At 32.9% G+C, this 20414-nt stretch overlaps 1 protein-coding gene across 3 annotated transcripts; it reads left to right on the forward strand.

Annotated features, from left to right (window-relative positions):
• Nucleotides 1–442: 442 nt before the first annotated feature.
• On the forward strand, nucleotides 443–18570 carry LOC110997057 (ceramide synthase 5). 3 transcript variants are annotated; one of them, XM_022265010.2, is made up of 9 exons: nucleotides 443–823; nucleotides 1345–1465; nucleotides 2024–2044; nucleotides 13939–14160; nucleotides 14682–14903; nucleotides 15315–15433; nucleotides 16376–16520; nucleotides 17602–17693; nucleotides 18102–18570. In XM_022265010.2, exons 1-9 carry the CDS (start codon nucleotides 645–647, stop codon nucleotides 18109–18111), a joined length of 1131 nt encoding a protein of 376 aa, XP_022120702.2. In that variant the 5' UTR covers nucleotides 443–644; the 3' UTR covers nucleotides 18112–18570. The 3 variants fall into 3 exon arrangements, with proteins under 3 accessions (XP_022120702.2, XP_022120703.2, XP_022120704.2); XM_022265011.2 differs by having other exon boundaries at nucleotides 2027–2044; XM_022265012.2 differs by lacking the exon at nucleotides 2024–2044 and having other exon boundaries at nucleotides 444–823.
• The last annotated feature ends 1844 nt before the right edge of the window (nucleotides 18571–20414 follow it).

The raw sequence follows: 20414 nt of genomic DNA on the forward strand, positions 1-20414 counted from the left end.
GTCAGTTAGTTATCCTTTTTATCCTTTCCATACAAATGCGTATGGCGTTAGCGAGTCATGCGCGACGCAAAGTGACTTTGTGTCAAGCCCAGGATATTATAGTAAGATGAATGTTGTATTTAAGAATCATTTGGTAATCGTTGTATTAAAAATAAAAAGAGGGAGGAGGAAGTTATTAATGCTTCCTTATTAAAAATAAATATACTGTAAAATGAATTGGACTAAAACGGTCACGTGACAAAGCGTCATTGTCTTTGCCATGCAAAAGCCATTTTCTCTCAAGACCTTGGTCTATGTTCGACAGGGTGTCTACTGTCTGCTGTCAATTCCCAAACGTCATGTTGTACAGCGCGCCGCCTGATGGAATCTAATAGATATCTGTGGTCTGATAAACTTCATGCTATAATATTGTGCTTATAACCTATATATATATTATACATTGTATAAATAGTTAGTATATTAGTCGATGTAAGGCTCGTAATGCCGTTGCTTGTTTCTAAATCGTCAGTTGGTATTCTGTATATACTAATTATTTTTATTTAGTGATATACAATAATTACTGAAAGCTTTTTTAATTTATTATATATGTAACAGTGAAGTGTCAGTCGTTTAGTAATTAAGTTATTTTTCAAGTAGTAGTGATAATGTTGCGGTTTTTATTAGATAAATTTTGGAATGAAGATGTTTGGCTGCCGCCAAATACTTCTTGGGAAGATATTACTCCAGGGCCCGATAAGGTTGTGGTTTATAATGACCACAGGCATCTTCTGTACCCTATACCTTTAGCTTTTGTGCTTATCGCACTGCGGCACCTCATAGAAAAGTAAGGCCAAATATTTATCGTAACTATGTCGTCTATATGTAACCGTTTGTCTGTGACTCATATTTTTTATCAATTATAGATTAATTATTAGTGATAAGTTATCTTATAGTAAAATATAATTCAGTTTATTACACATAAGAGATTAAGTGGTACTCCAAAAGTTTGATTTACATTTAGAAATTTATTGTATATTATTAATATTAATTAAATTATGGTATAAATTAATTTAAGATATTAAATTAAAATATATTATTGTATGTTATTAAGGAAAATAAGTAAAACAGACTAAGACAATCAGAGTTGAATCATTTGGCTAAGTTTTATAGGAGTCATACTTTACACTAAGAGTTGATTCTAAATTATACCCCAAAATATCAGCTATCCTTTTTTAGTATTTTATGTCTTACCTTGAATTATGGGTTACTGTTTCATTTGAGGTTTAATTCTTTTAAATTTATAAGAGTAATGATAATCAATCAATATAAATCACACATTAATAATGGAGAATATATTTGTTGCAGCTATTGGTTTGCACCATTTGGCAAATCATTAGGTATTAAGAACACAAGATCAAAAAAGGCTCCAATTATCCCTAAACTAGAAGCAGCATATCAGGAATGTTCTAAAATTAAACATAAGCAGGTTAGAGCATTATCAATTGTGTTTTAATCTTAGATTTAATCTCTTTTTAATTCTAAAGGGTTAAGTAATACATAAATTGTTTAAAATATGGGTAAGCAGTTTAGTTATATACTTAAAAAAGAGACCATATTTAAAATAAAACCTTACAACTGTCTATAACAGAGTTTATTTTTTTTCACTGTTTTTATGGTCTGATTTTCATTATCGGTTGGTAATTTTTTTTTGGTTAAAGGTTGATGTGTCATACACACATTACATAAACTAATCTTATTTCTATAATATTGACAGAGCGGTTAAAATATTCTGATGTTTTAATATATAAAATAAATTTATTTATTTATTATTATATTTTAATAAGGGCTGGTGGTTACCACTGGTTATTAAAATTATTCAAATTCAAAAAATCAATATTTATATTTCCTACATAAGTTTTACTTATGTTTACTTTCTTCTACATAGTTGTTTTCAAAAAAAAAAAGTTTTTGAAAATAACTTTGGTGGTTTGTGGTGTTTGTTGTGGCTTATTTAACTTCTAACTGTGGCTTCCTTTCTTTCCAGCAGTTTTTCAGCAGGGAACAGGTAATTTGCATGATCCATACTTCTAAATAATTATTTTCTTAATTTTTCAACAGTTTATGCTTATGCTGTGTAAGTGCAATTTTTGTTTGTTTGTTGCTGAAGTCCCTTAATTATATTTAGAGGCTGAGTATAAATTTGGAAGTATGCAACTAGCATACCGTATAATTTAATATTGGATAAGAATTAAGAACTAGTGTTTTACTAGCGATTTGTATACCTATTTATAAAGACGTCGATATTTATATCGTCTTTTATTATATCGCCATATTCGATTTGTATTGCCTGTACATATTTATATGATTGTAGAATAACTAGTAACATTTTCCTTTACATACTTATCATTCGCTTAACAGTTAATTACTACCAACCGGCCCTGGCTACGCACTGCTAGTAGAGCATAGTACATCCATTCGTTTACATACGCGGCGCACGCCAGCAAAGCTCTTATCTCATGGAACTTATTGCGATGAATTCTCTCTATTCGATTCTCGGTGTATAATAATAAACGCCTGCTTTGTTACAACAATAACTAAGTATATTTCCAACACTTCTTATCCTTAAACAACCACACAGCTTACAATTTAACGTCCGTCTTGGTCAAGCGGATCGGTCCGACTGACCCCCGCTTCTTTTTGATCGTCTCAAGACGACTCGTCATTTTGTTCGTGAATGTTGGTATCGAGTCAATCGACTTACTTACATCGAGTAAAACATATTTAACAAATACAATCATCAAATAATCTATACTCTAAATTATAAATAATAATTTTAAGCATAATCAAATTGTAAAATAATAATAAGTTATCATAAATTCATTACATTCGGCCGTCCGACTACGTGCGATCTCCTGACGCACGGTATATAATCATGGGAAGGTTTTATAAATTCAAATAACTTACACTAACAAAATATTTTAGTTTCATGTGAACTAATTGTAACCTATCTATACATTTGGTTTTATCATAAATTCATTACATTTACATCATTATTACAATCATTACATTCGGCTATTATTTGGATTCAGATTGATTGTGTGATAGTTTATTTGTCACTTTTGTTACTTTCGCTATCAGACGTACTACTGGTGCTAGCTACTGCATCTAAATTATCATTATGTTCGGACACATTTATATTGATCCACGGGCAAATCCTGTCTACCGCAACCACACTATCGAATTTATTTTTGCGTTTACTAAAGCCAGGTATTTCGACAATTTTATACCTATCATTGCCCAAAACTTTTGCTATTTTGAAGGGGCTTTATAAGTCGGGGCAGGAACTCTGTTTTGATCGCAGTTATGTTTTTGTTTAATTTGACTAGACTCAATTTGTACGAACTTCTTGCCTCACTTCTGTAAGGTTTGAATTAGGCTCGTTATTTATATCTAACATATTACTTAGGCTATCTTTCAATCTGGTTCCAAATAATGCTTCCGTAGCTGTCTTTTGAGTGGTGGAGTTTGGTGCATTATTAATTCCCCACTGAATTTTTCCTACACACATGTCCCAGTTCCGTTCGTCCTCACCGTCAGAATACTTTGCAAGTGAATTTAATATCGTTTGGTTATATCTTTCGGCTTGGCCGTTGGCTCTGGGACACGCAACAGCATTCAAAACATGTTTAATACCATGGGTATCACAAAAATATTTAAAAGCTGCTGAAGTAAAAGAAGTACCTCGATCTGATATAATTCGGGATGGTAAACCGAAGTCATAAAAAATATTTTGTAATACTTTAACAGTTGTTTTAGTCTTTGTATCCTTAACAGCTCTTACAAACAAATACTTGGTAAATCCATCCACTATGGTGAGAATGTAAACATTGCCTTTCTTGCTTTTGACAAATGGACCAAAGTGGTCAATGTGAATGGTGTGAAACGGGATGTTAACCTTCTCTATCGGATACAACTGACCATTCTTATGTCGAGACGTATTATCCTTATTATAAGCACACTTAATACAAGACTTAACATACTTTTTTACAAATCTACGTAACTTAGGAAACCAGAAAACAGATTGAATTTTCTCGGTAGTCTTTGATATTCCTAGATGACCTGCGTCATCGTGGTTAGATTTACATATTTGCCATCGAGCACTGCGAGGAATTACTAAACAGAGCTTATCATCAACTCTCCTATATACTCTATTGTTCTTAATTAAATAGTTTCTCTTAATATCTTTAGCTTCTTCATCACACTCAGGCTTAAGAATTTTATATATTCGGGATATCTCAGGATCTGACATTTGTAAAGTCAAGAGCCAGTTATCAGTGTCGATACTGTAGACTAACTGCAGAGTTATCGATAACCTCGGGTTTTAATTTTGTGTTACGGCTCAGTGCGTCCACATGAGTCATGCGGATGCCTGGCCGGTATTCTATACTAAAATTGAACTCACTTATTAAAAACCAGCACCTAGCTATTCGGGGTATTAAATCGCGTTTCGTTAATGTAGTTCGAATAGCGTTACAGTCTGTTACAATTTTGAACTCAATCCCCAACAAATATACCCTAAATTTCTTTAACGAACAAACAATTGCAAGGGTCTCGAGTTCATAAGAGTGCAAGTGACGCTCTTCCGGGGTGGTTTGCCGGCTAAAGTAAGCAATTGGCTTGAGAGCACGCGACTCCAGCTGCCATTGCATCAATATCCCACCCACGCCTAGAGAACTTGCATCCGTATGCAACTCAGTTTCAAAATTAGCATTGTATAGAGCTAAAACTGGTCGGTCAATTAACTTATCTTTTAAGGTATTAAACGAATGAAATTCTTTATCTGTCCATTTAAAAACATTACCCTTCTTGAGTAAGTTGGTAAGAGGCCTGGCTATCTCACCGAAACTTTTGATAAATTTTCTAAAATATCCTGCTAGTCCCAAAACTGACGGACTTCATGTACGTTCTGAGGAACAGGAAACTCTTTAACAGCTAGAATCTTACTTTCGTTAGGACGTATGCCTTCTGCAGAAATCTCATAGCCTAAATAGTCCAGGGTATTATTGAAGAATCGGCATTTAGATAATTTTAAAGTGAGCCCATTTTGCCGTAACAATTTCAAAACATTCTCTAACCTCTCAAATCCCTCCTCCAGGGTAACCGATGGCACAAGAATGTCATCCAAATAAGCCAACGCTAACTCATCACGTTTATTACCCAGCATTGTATTCATTGATCTCTGAAATACAGCTGGAGCATTTGCGAGACCAAACGGCATCCTTTTAAATTCATAATGACCATCTGGCGTCACGAACGCAGTCAATGGACGACTCTCTTCCGCCACCGGCACCTGATAATACCCAGAAATCAGATCTAACGATGTAAAGAATCTATTGCCACTAAGGTTAGTTAATTGATCATCGATTATCGGCAAAGAGAAACAATCCTTCCTCGTTTTACTATTGAGAGCCCTATAATCAACGCATAAGCGCTGTTCTCCTGTTTTCTTCCTTACCAATAAAATAGGACTTATTATATATCATAATTTGAATTAGACTCTTGTATAATATCATTTTGCAACAAGTCATTTATTATCTCCTTAACCTGACCTCTTTCCGAAAAGGATAATCTATACGGTCGGTAAACTACAGGTTTGTCATCCAATAAGTCTATTTTCATTTTAGTTGAGCTGATACAACCTATTTCTCCTAAATTAAATGCAAAGCAATCTCGATAATTGAGTAAAAGCGAATGAAGTCTAACTAATGCCTCTTTGTTAACTTGGGGACCAACATTTATGTCAGATATTAGTAAAGGCTCATATTCCGAATTATTTTTGGTTACTTTATTTACATAGGTACTATCTTTTTCAACAAAACAAGTTCCTTTAGCAATAGGGCATTTCTTGGATAATGTGAGATTTTGACCAGATAAATTTGTCACGGGCAAATAGCACTTTCCATCAACAACCCTATAAATTCCCTGGTGCAAATAATGCTCTTTCCTAGGCTCACCATTACAATAACCTTCAATATAAATATCTCCACAGAAGTCAGCGTCAGATGCGGTAGCTTCAACTAACCGTGATAATGAAATGTCGGTATCGTTATCAAGATTTAACTTCAAACATTTTACCGGCTCTGGTATGGTATCGATATCAGGGCTCTGGTAAAAAGTTAACTGACGACTATTCTTAAATACTGTAACACAAGGAAGTTCAGTAACATTTTGACCAATAAGTAAAGCCGACTGAAGGAAATGATTGCTAACCACCAGTACCTCTACATTAACCTCAACTTCATCTAATTTCAAATCGACGTTGGTCCTATATACTGGAAATTCTTTAGAGTTCCCGAACCCTTTGTTTACTGGCAACTCCGTTGAGTTTTTAGTTAAATTCAGACTTTGAGCATCAGATTCCCTGATTAAACTACATTCACTGCCGAAATCAATAAATGCAGTTAAAGACATCGTTTACCTTAACCGTTTTGTAAAATTTGTCGCTGTTGTTACTGAGGGTAGATATAGTTAAAAATTTGTTTAGGCTCATTTCGCAAGATCAACGGCTCTAGTTTACAATTATCGCTGTTGTGGCCTACCTGATGGCATTTTACACATTTCGTAAGAGGTTTAGGGCATCGAAGGTAAGGGTGTCCCTTTGAGCGGCAATTGAAACAAGTTAACAAACTTTCGCCTGAGGATGATGCAGTGTTACCCGTTCAAACTATCGTATTATCGCTACGTTTCCTATTGAATGTTTTATTTTCTAACATAGGACGTTGGGAGCTTAGAAAATTCAACAAGTCTTCCGGTTCGCGACAAGTCAGTGCCTGTGCACTGCTTCTAATAGATGTATCATAAGTATCTAGTATTCCGTGGATAATACAATCGACGGCCTTTTTGCCTCTTATTTCACATCTGTTCAACAACGTTAACTTATCGTAGAAGTACTCACGTAAACTTTCGTTACTACGAGTACTGCGAGATAACATTTCTTCGAGAAGCCGACCATAATTTTGCTCATTTGGGAAAGCTCTTGTAAGTTTGTCCTGCCACTCTGACCAATTGAAAACAACGCTAGGAAGGGCTTCGAACCACTTCTTTGGCAAGCCAGACAGTTTCTGCAGAGCAAAATGTATGGTCTGCTTCTCGTCCCATTCATAGATTAAAGCACATTCATTTACTTTCCTAACCCAACAGTCGATATTCTGAGTTTTACTTGACGGATCAAATTCTGGTATTACATTGTTGAGAAGATTATTATTTAAATTACTTATCTTGCACTTATGCCCTTGAAGGGTATTAAATATATCCAGTACCTGTTCAGTAGACCAACTACCTTTTTCCTTGGATCGTCTCTTACTTGCACACCGTGAACTACGGGGTGACTCACTGTTGGAGGAGGAGGAGCTGGAAGACTCTTTGCGTTTCTTCTTTGATCGCTTTTTGCCTCTCTTAGACTTAGCTGCTGCCTTGGAGGAAGACCGTGAACGCTTTCTCTGAAATTCATCATTACGAGAAGGCGAGCCTTCGGGAGTCATCGCTTCATCAATATCCATACCTCAAAAATAAAATATCATTTTATTATGTTAGTATATCAATTCATTGTCTAGACGTACTAAAACTATAAGGATATATGTTTTTTTTAAACATTTCAAAATTAAGTATTTAAAGAAATAAACTTCATTTATTTGAAATTAATCCTTGACTGAAAACAAACTACAATAATGATTTCGTTAACGTTGACACGCTCTAAGGGATACATTTTATAGGCATACTTAGCTTCTTATTTTTTTTTAGTTTTGCTTCTTCTAGGTACACATGACCTCTACTCTAACTTACTACACGCTCCTCGAGTATCTAAAAGACACTTGGCTTCCTATTGTAGGCACACATAACCTCTAACGACTAAGCACACATGGCTCGATAGGCATACATAGCCTCTAGCAGCTGAAGCACACTTGGCTTCCTATTGTAGGCACACATAACCTCTAACGACTAAGCACACATGGCTCGGTAGGCATACATAGCCTCTAGTAGCTGAAGCACACTTGGCTTCCTATTGTAGGCACACATAACCTCTAACTACTAAGCACACATGGCTCGGTAGGCATACATAGCCTCTAGTATCTGAAGCACACTTGGCTTCCTATTGTAGGCACACATAACCTCTGACGACTAAGCACACATGGCTCGGTAGGCATACATAGCCTCTAGTAGCTGAAGCACACTTGGCTTCCTATTGTAGGCACACATAACCTCTAACTACTAAGCACACATGGCTCGGTAGGCATACATAGCCTCTAGTATCTGAAGCACACTTGGCTTCCTATTGTAGGCACACATAACCTTTAACTACTAAGCACACTTGGCTTCCTATTGTAGGTACGCATAACCTATAACTAATTAGCACACATGGCTCGATTGACGTACATAATCTCTAGTAGCCAAAGCGCACGTGGGGCGTTCGATTTCTAATCATTTATAGAAATAACATTAATAGTCGTATAAAACACTTGTACGCGCCTTAGATTGGGTCTTGTCCCGCTTCTGAATTGCGATGAATTCTCTCTATTCGATTCTCGGTGTATAATAATAAACGCCTGCTTTGTTACAACAATAACTAAGTATATTTCCAACACTTCTTATCCTTAAACAACCACACAGCTTACAATTTAACGTCCGTCTTGGTCAAGCGGATCGGTCCGACTGACCCCCGCTTCTTTTTGATCGTCTCAAGACGACTCGTCATTTTGTTCGTGAATGTTGGTATCGAGTCAATCGACTTACTTACATCGAGTAAAACATATTTAACAAATACAATCATCAAATAATCTATACTCTAAATTATAAATAATAATTTTAAGCATAATCAAATTGTAAAATAATAATAAGTTATCATAAATTCATTACATTATACTGTTCATTAATTATACATATTGCACAAATTAATGAGTTATACAAATCGTGAATTTCTTCCGACTCTTTTGTCGTTGTCATTATTTAACGCCCATAGAACTCACATTCTTCTGTCAAGGCTATTCAGTAATAAATCTATATTTATTGATTTAATTTAAAAATGTAGAAGGGACCCCTATATTGTAATTCATTAAATCATAACGATGACGATATATGAAAAGATACGTTTGTTAAATCCCATTCAAAATTATAACAGAGAAAGATTAACGCTCTATAATAAAGTATGCGGGATAGTCAAAACTTTATCATTTTATATTATTGCGGTATTTCTAACATATTAAGGTTTTTATAGTGACTCATTGACGTGGGTTTTGACATTATATAATTTTCAGTTTTTTTTCTTCATACTTCATTGGTAAAGGTACCTATTTTGGGACTTCGCACCAAAAATCCAATCCTTTTCTTATCAAATATCAAATTTTTCGTGAATATGTTTACGTAATACGTTTAAATCTATGCAATATTATAAATAAATGTCATTGTCTATCGATCAAGGTTAGCAGAAATCGAGATGACCACGGCCTCCTACCTCCACCAAAGATCTTGTTAGCCGTAAAAATTATCGCTTTAAAGAGGCCAAGCGATACATCAACGCAAAAACAATATAATAATATTGCATTCTAAAATGAGTCCATTATTTACATTTATGGCTACTACGATCTTTGTCCATTTTTTGTCTCAGTTTTAATTACACTTTTGCACTGCTATACAAAATAAGTTAAAGTAAAATTATTACTTATTGCCAGTCCTCAAATCAAGAGAGTAGAATAGACAAGAATTGGCTAACTCTCTGTCACTCTATTATTATTTTTATTTTTTTTACATGTGATTTGTAGACATAGGCTACAATATACCACATTTTAATCGTACTGTACATATGCTTTATTGCCGGAATAGCTATGACATCTTCCTTGCATTCTCCTTGACCAAAAATTGTCAAAGATGACCACGAAAATATTACCTATTGTAATATCTTTACCAGTCAAGTGATGTCAACTGTATTGATTGTAATGATCATTGCTTCAATTGTTTAGGATAGAACAAATCAGATATGCTACATATTAGAGCCATGGATATATATATATATATATATATTTACAAAATGCTGATTTTCAATTATTAAGTCACGTGCTATCAAATTAGTGATCGGTTTATTTGAACATATTACTAATAGTTAGTTATGTCTTGAATAATAAATTGATCATTAGGCTTCTGATAAACTGATTTATATACTAATAATACATTAGTCATTAGACGCTCTCCGGTTACAATTTTTACTTCAATATACATATCAGAAAGCTGGAGCGTTAGATATATGATTAAATCGCTGTACAAAAAAAGCGACACAACTGATTACCTTGCCGCATGATGATCTCTTTTGTCACAATTTGTAAGCCTATTTTCATGGGATTACTCCAGCTATAGACATAAATAATAATCTAATTGTTTAAGCAGGTGGAAGTATGCTAGTAATTGGAATAGATATATATCTACTATATGCAACTACTTTATGATTAATATGATTGCGTGGGTTGCCTAAAAATAAAGAAATATTCGAAATTGCAGTAACGTAGCTCCTACACGTTATTTATTGCGTGATTTTCATTTAGATCATATATTTCTTTTAGTGTATTATCAACAGTGAGGTGACTTGACTAAGAACAAAACAGCATTTTATTTAATACTTGCGGGACATATTTCCCATAATTTCCTATCCATAAACACGTTCTTCAAAGTTAAACTGATAAATAAAAAAATAGAATAGGTAGTGGTAAATTGGTTACAATATATTCTTACTGTCTTAATTAACACTACTGAATCATTCAAAGACTGATGACAAATGTTTAGATGCTTCTCTTAGCTTCAAAATACTTTAGAAATCCCAATCAATTTTCAAATACATACAAACAATCTTTGTCATTAAATATTAGATCACGCTTAACCCTGGCCTCTTTTTAGTTTAAATTAGACACTGGGCGTACTAAATGAAAGATAAGATTTACGATCGCCAATTCTGGTCTATTAAATTTTTTTACATCGTTTATTGCAACGAAAAAATCATTTTATGACGTCAATTTGCTTAAACTCAGATATAACAAATGGGATATGTAAATTTTATTCGTTACATATACGTTGCAAAGTTCATTGGATGCCGGCGATATAAATATTATTACTAATGAATTTATTCCAAAAAGTCCTACCCTATATAATGGATCAAACACGATGGTTTGGGAAAAAATTTTTGGCTAGTACAGTTTGCGTCAAGCTATTTATTGTAATGGGAAACAGACTTTGTATACGAATTGTATGTAAGAAGCCAATTGGAGTGGCAACAACAGGCCAGTGACCTAAATATGTTTTTTGTGCATCTGAGTTTCGTTATTTAACGATTATTAGTAATTATAAAGATTTATTTACTAATTTACTGCAAAACGATAAATGTATGAGATAAATAATAATACAAATTTTACATACATATATAAGTAATATTAGAACGGAAAAACAATCAAGGTGCAGGAAAACATCGAGAGGACACCTCATCTCTTACACACAAAAAGAAGACACACAGTAGGCTGATTATACCTGCGTATTAAAAAACACACATAAAGCTAATGCTGCATAATTGGCCCAGCTGCCCACTTAAGTATCTTTGAACTTAGGTCTGAGTTTCCTTCGAGAATACACCGTTCTAATTTTTAAAAGGCCGTGAACGCACTTGCGAGCGCGTCTATGATCGTCGGTGACACTTAATATCAGATGAGCCTCCTTTCCGTCCGCCACCAACCATATAAATAAACTACCAAAATGCAATACCACTATTATGTTCATACTGATTTATTATAGTGCGATATAGTATATCGCAGTAAAGTTAACTAAATTAATGTAGTCCACGCTGAAAACATTCAAAAGCTGAATCTTTTTTTGTTTAAATACAAGTTGTGATTCGCATAATATTAATAACAATTCTATCAAGATCACGGAGGTGACCGTGACAAACATCACTTTGTTACCACGACCTGATGGTCAACTTATCGTTACTGTTACAGCGGTGCGATTGGAATAATTAACTGTGCATATAAAAATATATGAAGGACATCGACAGCAAATGTAAGTTTTCTGTTGACTTAATTTCAAAACTAAACCCTGCCGGTTGTTTAAACAAGAGGCGAATGAGCATGCACATTGTTTAGAATTAAGTGCTCAATGCCGCCCTACGGCACGTAATGGTCCTTACGGTACGCTCTTTTCATGAAGGCATCTATGTCGCAACGGCTCAGAAATACCTAGAATGGCAGCTGGTTCCATAAAGAGGTAGGCAGCAATAAGTGTCTTAAAATGCGCTTTGTAGTGGAACGTATCAAGAAGGGATTAAAATTTATTTAGGTATAAATATTTAAATACATAAATTATAGGCGATTAGGTGATAGAGACCGCAGGTCTCTGGCGGCCGACTCAAATCGAATATTTCACGATTCTTAGTTTTCTTTAATCTCCAATTTCTTTATAAGCAGCAAGTTAATGACATCTTATAAATAAATGAAATGGTATTGAATAATATCGGATCCTCCACGGTTATGGTTACACGGGTAAATATTTTTGTATGTATGTATATAAATGCGAATTTAATTCATTCATTTACAATGTGTTGAGTGCTTTGGCGTGGTCATAGAGAATCTTTTACGTATAGACAACCAAAGTTTTTTATTTAGCTTTAGAATTTCAAAATGAATGGAATTCGCATTCGAGGCCTCTTTCGATTGGGTCGAACTAGTTAGAATAAAAATGAATATTGAACAACGTAGTCTGTTCAATAATACTCTGCATACATTGAACGTTAGAAATACTTAAGCAAACAAATTAGTTTTAATTAGCAGTGTTATTGGAACCTGTAAAATCGGCGTTGAACACAATGCCCGTCTACAACCAATTATGACAAACATACCTTGACTTTCGACCTACTTTCGTAAGCACACAATTTACCGCGCCCAAAAACAATGTTGCGATTTTGCGTTGGATTCATCTTTCAATAATTTAGGGAATTTATGGTACATAAAGAAAAAACCTTAAGTTTTTGGGAGTTATATACAATGTCTTGTTAACATACAGGCTTCGAAAATACTGAGAATTGACAACTGATATGTATAGCTAGATTTTTCAAAGCACTTTTTTTAGACAAAGTATTAAAAGGATCTTATTATATATTTTTGCTGTCGTAAATTATATGTTGTAAATCCATTTCGCTATTATATATATATACAGATAATTTGGGAGATACATTTCCTTATGTGTATGAACATTAGCTTTTAAAATCGAGTTGGTTACGCCACTTCGATACTATCACTATGGTATTTTAAATAAGATTTGTATCTAATCTTATATTCAACATTTTAGAACATAACATCTGAGAATTGAACTAACTCCTTTTCTCGAAACAAAATTCTTAATTTTTTCTTCTTTTAATCATTTGCAATTTCATATCTTTATAGAATGTAAAGCGATAATCGGCCTATGCTGATAAGCTAATCGTTTGGCCCAATTATAACTCCATGCAACACGTGTGGACCTTGAACGATTTTTGAGATAAGGTATATCAGTCTTGTGATTGAAAGATTTCTTTACTAGCAATATATTTTTGTAATAACGACTTGTATATTGCAGCTAACTACACTTTTTCTAACTAAACTATACAGCCTCGGTTATAAACTCCTACTAGCTTTAAAAAAACCCTGTGGTCTGGAAAATGGCATTAAACAAGTGTAAAATGAAAAGTATATAAAATAATAAACATCAACACAATTGTAAATTATAATAAATGCGGTATTCGTAAACTTCACTTTAAAAACTTGCTTATTTGCCTTTTTGCTTTTTATTTTATATACAATATGCATTTTAAATTGTATAAATATACTGTTATCCATCATTCAATTTTATAAAAACAGATACAATCAATTTTGCCACAGAGTACAATGTCTTCCGCAGATATGTGCACTAGCGAAGCAGCTAGATATGACAGAGCGTCAGGTGGAGAGGTGGTGGCGTCTGCGAAGAAGTCAGGACAAACCATCGACACTCGTCAAGTTTTGCGAAAATGCGTGGAGGTGTACCTTCTACCTCTACAACTTTTCTTATGGGGTCTTTATCCTCTGGGATAAGGAATGGTTGTGGGATATAGATCAGTGTTATATTGGATATCCACATCAGGTCAGTTGGTTTTAAAGTTGTTAACGTATAATTAAGCGTATAAGAATAATTGTAAGGATTATTCCTAGAAATTGTACAGAAGTATTATTTTTGAAAACGTTTTCGCAATAGCACTTATTATCAACATGATCGGTATTTAATATATATTAACTAATTAACCAATTGTTAATGGTTCAAAAAATATTTTGATAAAACTGAACAAACTTTGTGACGAATGGCCTTCTTTTATTAAACATTATTGTGTTTATCGGGTACCGTGAGTTCCCGACCCCCACAGATAATTTTTACACGGTTTTAATGAAATGCTGAGTTATTTATACTCACAAAGAAAAGCTGTAACTTAGACTTTGTAAAGTCTTTACAGTTAACTATAATGAGAGTTCATCTTGACTTAACTTTCTTATGGTAGATATAGATTGATGTACATCGTTGTAAATTAATACTAAGTTATTGTTATCGTGGAGCAATGGGCTCCTTCGACTGATTTACAGTAATGTTATTCTTTATTTAATGATTTTCAGGGTGTGACAAGCGATATCTGGTGGTACTATATGATATCGTCAGCGTTCTATTGGTCGCTGACGTTCTCCCAGTTCTGGGACGTGCGTCGGAAAGATTTCTGGCAGATGTTTGTGCATCACTTGGCCACTATCGCTCTGCTCTCCTTCTCCTGGGTCTGCAACCTTCACCGTATTGGCACGCTGGTCCTGCTATTGCACGACTGTGCTGATATATTTTTAGAGGTATTGGCGCAAAATATTGTAATCACATTATTGAGGAAATACTGGCCGGAATTTCCTTAATTATATCCGTTATTAAATTATTTGTGTTTGATCTATTATATTTATGTCAAAATAGCTACGTATATACCTAATATTTGTTGTTGAGCAATATATTGAACTCATCAGAAATATTCTAAAAAAATTTTTACGTATCCAAGGCTAAATTCTAAAAAAAAATTATTTTTAACAGAAAGCAAACTTTTTGAAATAAAATAAACACATATTTTATAACCGAATTAACCGGACAGCAACATTAAGTTACAAAATTTAAATCTATAAAACTAGTTCATAGTGTACTTCTAGGAAAAAACACTATTAAACTAAACTTTCCTCTATATATTTTAGTTAATTTAGATTTTATTAAAATTTCAGGCAGCTAAAGCAGCTAAATATGCAAACTATCAAAAGTTTTGCGACGTCATATTTACGATCTTCACCGTCCTCTGGATTGTCACCAGGCTTGGTATCTATCCGTTCTACATTATTTGGAGGTGTGTATTAAAATCATAATATAAATAGCCGCATCCACACCGAACGATCCATCGCGCTCAGAGTTCCGACCGCGCGCCACATCGCGTGCGTTCCATTTGTTGTCGGTTTTTTGTTCACGCTCAAAGGGGTCTGAATCGCTTGGCGCGCGAGGTGTGGACGGTTGAGTTTTTGAATCGTGCGATCCACCGTTAATTATAAAATAATGAATAATATATTCTTTTATTTATTTACACTTCGTTGCTAAAGAAATACAAATAACACAATATATATAAATTACAAGGGATGCAACGGGCGGCCTTATCGCTAACAAGCGATCTCTTCCAGGCAACCCTAGTAAGAAAAGAAATAAATAAAAAAAAAATATGGGTGCAAGAAGTGCAGAAGTTTTATAAAAAACAAAATAAATTTATATTAATATATAGTACTTTTACTATCCCTTTATAGGGAGAATAAATATTTATGGGATCCTAATGATACCGATTACACAAATAGGTGTAAGAGAAGATGCTCGGCGACTAGACTAGTAGGCGTCCAGGCTCCACGCATCTTGGATCGAGGATCGTAGGATCGCCGATCCATTTTGGATCGTCCAGTGTGGATGTGGCTATTGTGTACAATTGAATAAAGAAGACGTGTGTCGGGCACTAAAGACCTTACCTAGTTGCCTGTTAACTAAAATACAGAATATGATCACGAAACAGATAAAGAAATCTGAGTTGGACTCTGGGACCTAATCTAACCTTAGAGGTTAGCTGCTGTTTTTTTAGGCTATCAACCCCAGGACCAGGACCTCCTTACATTCTGACTTATACTTATATTAAAACTAATTAACGAGTAATAATGAATAATATTAAAGATTTACAGGAAAAAATGGCTATATATTTATCAAATGTTATTTTTACTATGACTACAATCATTAAAAGACGATACTAAAATTTCAGTACATCAATCCGCGCTCCCATGCTTCTACCGATGTTTGCAGCGTACTATATCTTCAACTCTCTACTATGCCTGTTGCTTTGTCTACATATGGTATGGACTTGGCTGATTCTGCAAGTTGCCTACAAAGCTATCAATGCTGGCAAGGTAAGGTTTTCAATACCTTTTTTAGCTTTGTGTTACGTAATTTTATTTTTAATATTAAAAAAAACAAATTTAAACTTGTCTATTTTATATTGCTATCGGGCTTATATAGAGTAGTATAGGATAATTCACTTGAGAAATACATTTTAATAATAACAACATTGTTACCAACAAATATACTTGAATATATTATTAAAGAACCCGACTTTCATATTCCTAAAAAGTATATCAAACTAATTACACTGTTTGAACTAAAGTGCTCATCGGCTCCTTAGTCCTTATCATCACAAATAGAAATCGACAGAAAGAGATAAAAGAGGAAATAAGTTAAGTTAATAAAAGGGTTATAGTTTTAATTTGTCTAGTTTATATTAATATTAAAAATATAGTAATAATATGTAGACTAAATTTATTTATTTATAAGTTCTAAAACAATGTGTATGCATAAATTAATAGACATATACTAAGTGACACTCACATCTTAATCTTAATTTTGTCTAGCACTTGAAAATTTAGGATGGATTTGCCAAAGCCGAGCCAACTTAACTGAAAGAAAATGTTTACCGTTTGTACCGTTTACACGGGACTGTTTAAGTAATAAGTTGTTGAGACTTGGCTTTAAGCAAGCACTATGCTAGAGATTCCCTTAAAATTGACGACAAGAAAAAAGCTTATGTAAAATCTTAAAATATATAAATTACCTATCACATTGTTTGTCCGCTATTTACTCCTAATTTACTAAACTGATTTAAATTAAATTTGCCCACTGTGTGCAGTTTGATCTAACTTAAAAGATATGATAGCTTACATATTCTACTGTATATGTGTATGTCACTGAACTCCTCTTAAACGGATGGAGCGATTTGAATGGAACCCTGGATGGTTTAGATTCACAAATCAGCCCGGCAGATGGCGCTGCAGTTTCATACTTTATTTAATATCCTAATCGCTTGTCATCATGCAGGACAATGTCTGTCGGATCCGCTAGTTATACTATAGGTTTATACAGTGAGAACTAATATTTTAAAATTATATGGCGTTTATAAGTAAGATTTAAGACTAAGAGGATTTCTTTACCTTTCAGATGGAAGGTGATATTCGCAGTTCCAGTTCAGACATTAGCGATAGTTCACATCAATCCAACCACAGCACGCCGAATAGGGTGAATAATAAGAAGTAAATATGATTTTTTGTACTTAAAAATATGTTTAATATTCTCTTTGCTTAAGTGAGTTTAGTATAATTTTATTTAAAGTTTAAATTAAAAAAAAATATATAATTGTTAATAGATAACAAAGCCACATGTATTACTTTAGTATGGTTAAATAGTAAACATAGATTATACATATTTCACATTTTGGCTATGATTCTCAGCGCGAAGAATGACTCTCGTACGTCAAAATGAATTACGTTTTTGACATAGAAAAGTCATACTCAGCGCTAAATCCCTGAAGTTTTATAACTTCTTATACAATTTCACTCTAGACTTCGATATAAATTTAATATTATTGGTTAATTAAAAGTAAAGGAAATTACTTAGGGATGTTTCTATAAAAATCTAAAGGTATCCTTTTTTTTTTTCAGAGACAAGTAAACTACAGGATGTGCACAAATACTTGTAACGAATCTGTTGTTATTGTTGTATTACTTATTTTAGGATATGGATACATTTTTTGCTTACTAACTTATTGAAGAGGCTGCAAATTTTTCTTTTGGTTAAGATTATATTGTTTTTTATGTATAAGCTTAATTTTTGCCGAACAAATCGAGATTAATTAATAATTGCCAAATATTATATCATAAGCAGCATTTATATCTGGGACCAGATACAAGTGATACTTCTTTTTTAAGCGTATTGGCATTGCTTAAATGGCAATATTTTAAGTGTTACAAAGAGTGATTTCAATTATTCATGGGCATGCCTCAAAGGTTGAAATGATGAAAGAAACCAAAGAAACAGGCTATGTATAAATGATAAAAAGCAAATTTATGTATTACTTATTATTTACGTTGTAATAGTTTAAGGTGACTTAAATTTATTCATTTGCTTTTTATTTTGTTTTTTTAGTGTTTTTCCAATGTGTATATATATATATACACCATTCAGTACATGTTAAAATCAATAAAAATAACACTAATATTATTTAGACCTTTTATAAAAATTAATATTCCTCATTTTACATTGTTAATGAGGAGGCGTAAATTAAGGCGTCTTTTGTTACAGATAAAAATGACGGTCTACCTTGTTAACAGTATATCATGTAGCTTTATCTAAAATTCTTAATTGATTTAATTTTTTTTTCCAATTGACTTTCTTTCACGGCCGTCATATTGTTATCATTATTTGAGTAACTATATAACTCTGTATAGTTGTATAGCATTTTTTTATATAGTTTGTGTGTATTATTATATTAATCATGTTGACTGATTATGTTAATCAGGTGGATATGGATTTAAATATAAAAAGTCAAACGTTTTTTATATAGGAAAATGCAGTTTACGCATACTAGTAAATATAAATTGAATTATTCGCAGTTTGACAGTTGTTGATATTACCAAATATGTAATATAAATACAATGAAAAAAAATATTGTTGGTTTCCGCGTTTAGTTTATTACGTTTCCAAAATTGGTTGAATGACTTCTTTCGCTACACAGGCTCATATTTTGCCAGATAATTTATTTTTATATTTTTTTTACTATTTAATTAATTAATTGATTTACTATTGATTAATTATAACGATATTTCAAATATCGTATGAATATTAACAATATTTTATAAGGAACTTATTAACCATTATTCCCATTGTCTGTTGTTTATGTTTGACATTTTTAAAATTTACATTTTATATTTTGCATGTAATGCCTGAATATAAGTACCAAAAATCCATATCAATAGGGTATTTTGCACGATAGTTAAGTAGGTAATGCTAAAATCACCCAAAGACGCTTTCATAGTTTTTATCTAGATAGGTAATGTTATAGAACAATTACGGTTGTATTAGAAAAATTTATTGAACGGTTCTAATTAATATAATAAAATTTAAATCTGTTATTAAGACACCGTCGTAGTCTCAAACGCCAACGACCATATATGACACCCAACCAGCCATGTTTGGGCTGGTCGTTCTCTATATTTTCGTCAGGCGTAGGAGGCTTTCAGTATATAAGTAGTAAAAGTAATGTTATTTTTATTTGAGTCGCAAAATTGATTCCTTACAGCATTTTTAGTATTTTAAGCAAAAATTTACAGAAAAGAAAAAATTTTAGTTTGTATGTTTATATTTGATATTTGTTTTCTTTTTATAGTATAGATTGTAGAAGATTATTTTTGCTGTTGCTTTTAATTTTAAGGAGTTTTTTATTCTCGTGTCGACATGCGTATTTTTACGCTTTATCACATTAAATTATCTTAAAAATATCAATAACAAGTGTTAAGGTTTGTGCCTTTATTATGATAAACATAAAATACGTATAATGTATGAATGATAGCCATTTGATAATATTAGTCTATAAACCATTGGTGTCTGTTGGTGCCTGAATATGTGTAATTTGTATTAAATTGCATTGAATTAAGTTTAATAGTAGTATGTTAAAGTTCATAATTTTTCTATGATTTCTCAGTATTAGTAACTATTTTAGTTAAAAGAAATATTTACTATAAAAAAATGCATTTAGAAGATTTATCAGTTATATAGGGTACTTAATCCATCCTTCGACAACACATGTCCTGGCTTGTGTTATTAAAAGAACATAAATATTGTTTGAATTGTATAACGAAAAGGCTGGTGACTTGCCAAAATGGCTACAAGCCATGCCATGTTTTTGTTGTATTGGATTTTGTTGAAATTCAAAGAAAATACTAAATTGATAGTACAGTGGCTATTGTTACCTGTTA

Source organism: Pieris rapae, chromosome 3 (genome assembly GCF_905147795.1).
Source record: "Pieris rapae chromosome 3, ilPieRapa1.1, whole genome shotgun sequence".
Classification (NCBI taxonomy): Eukaryota; Metazoa; Arthropoda; class Insecta; order Lepidoptera; family Pieridae; genus Pieris; species Pieris rapae.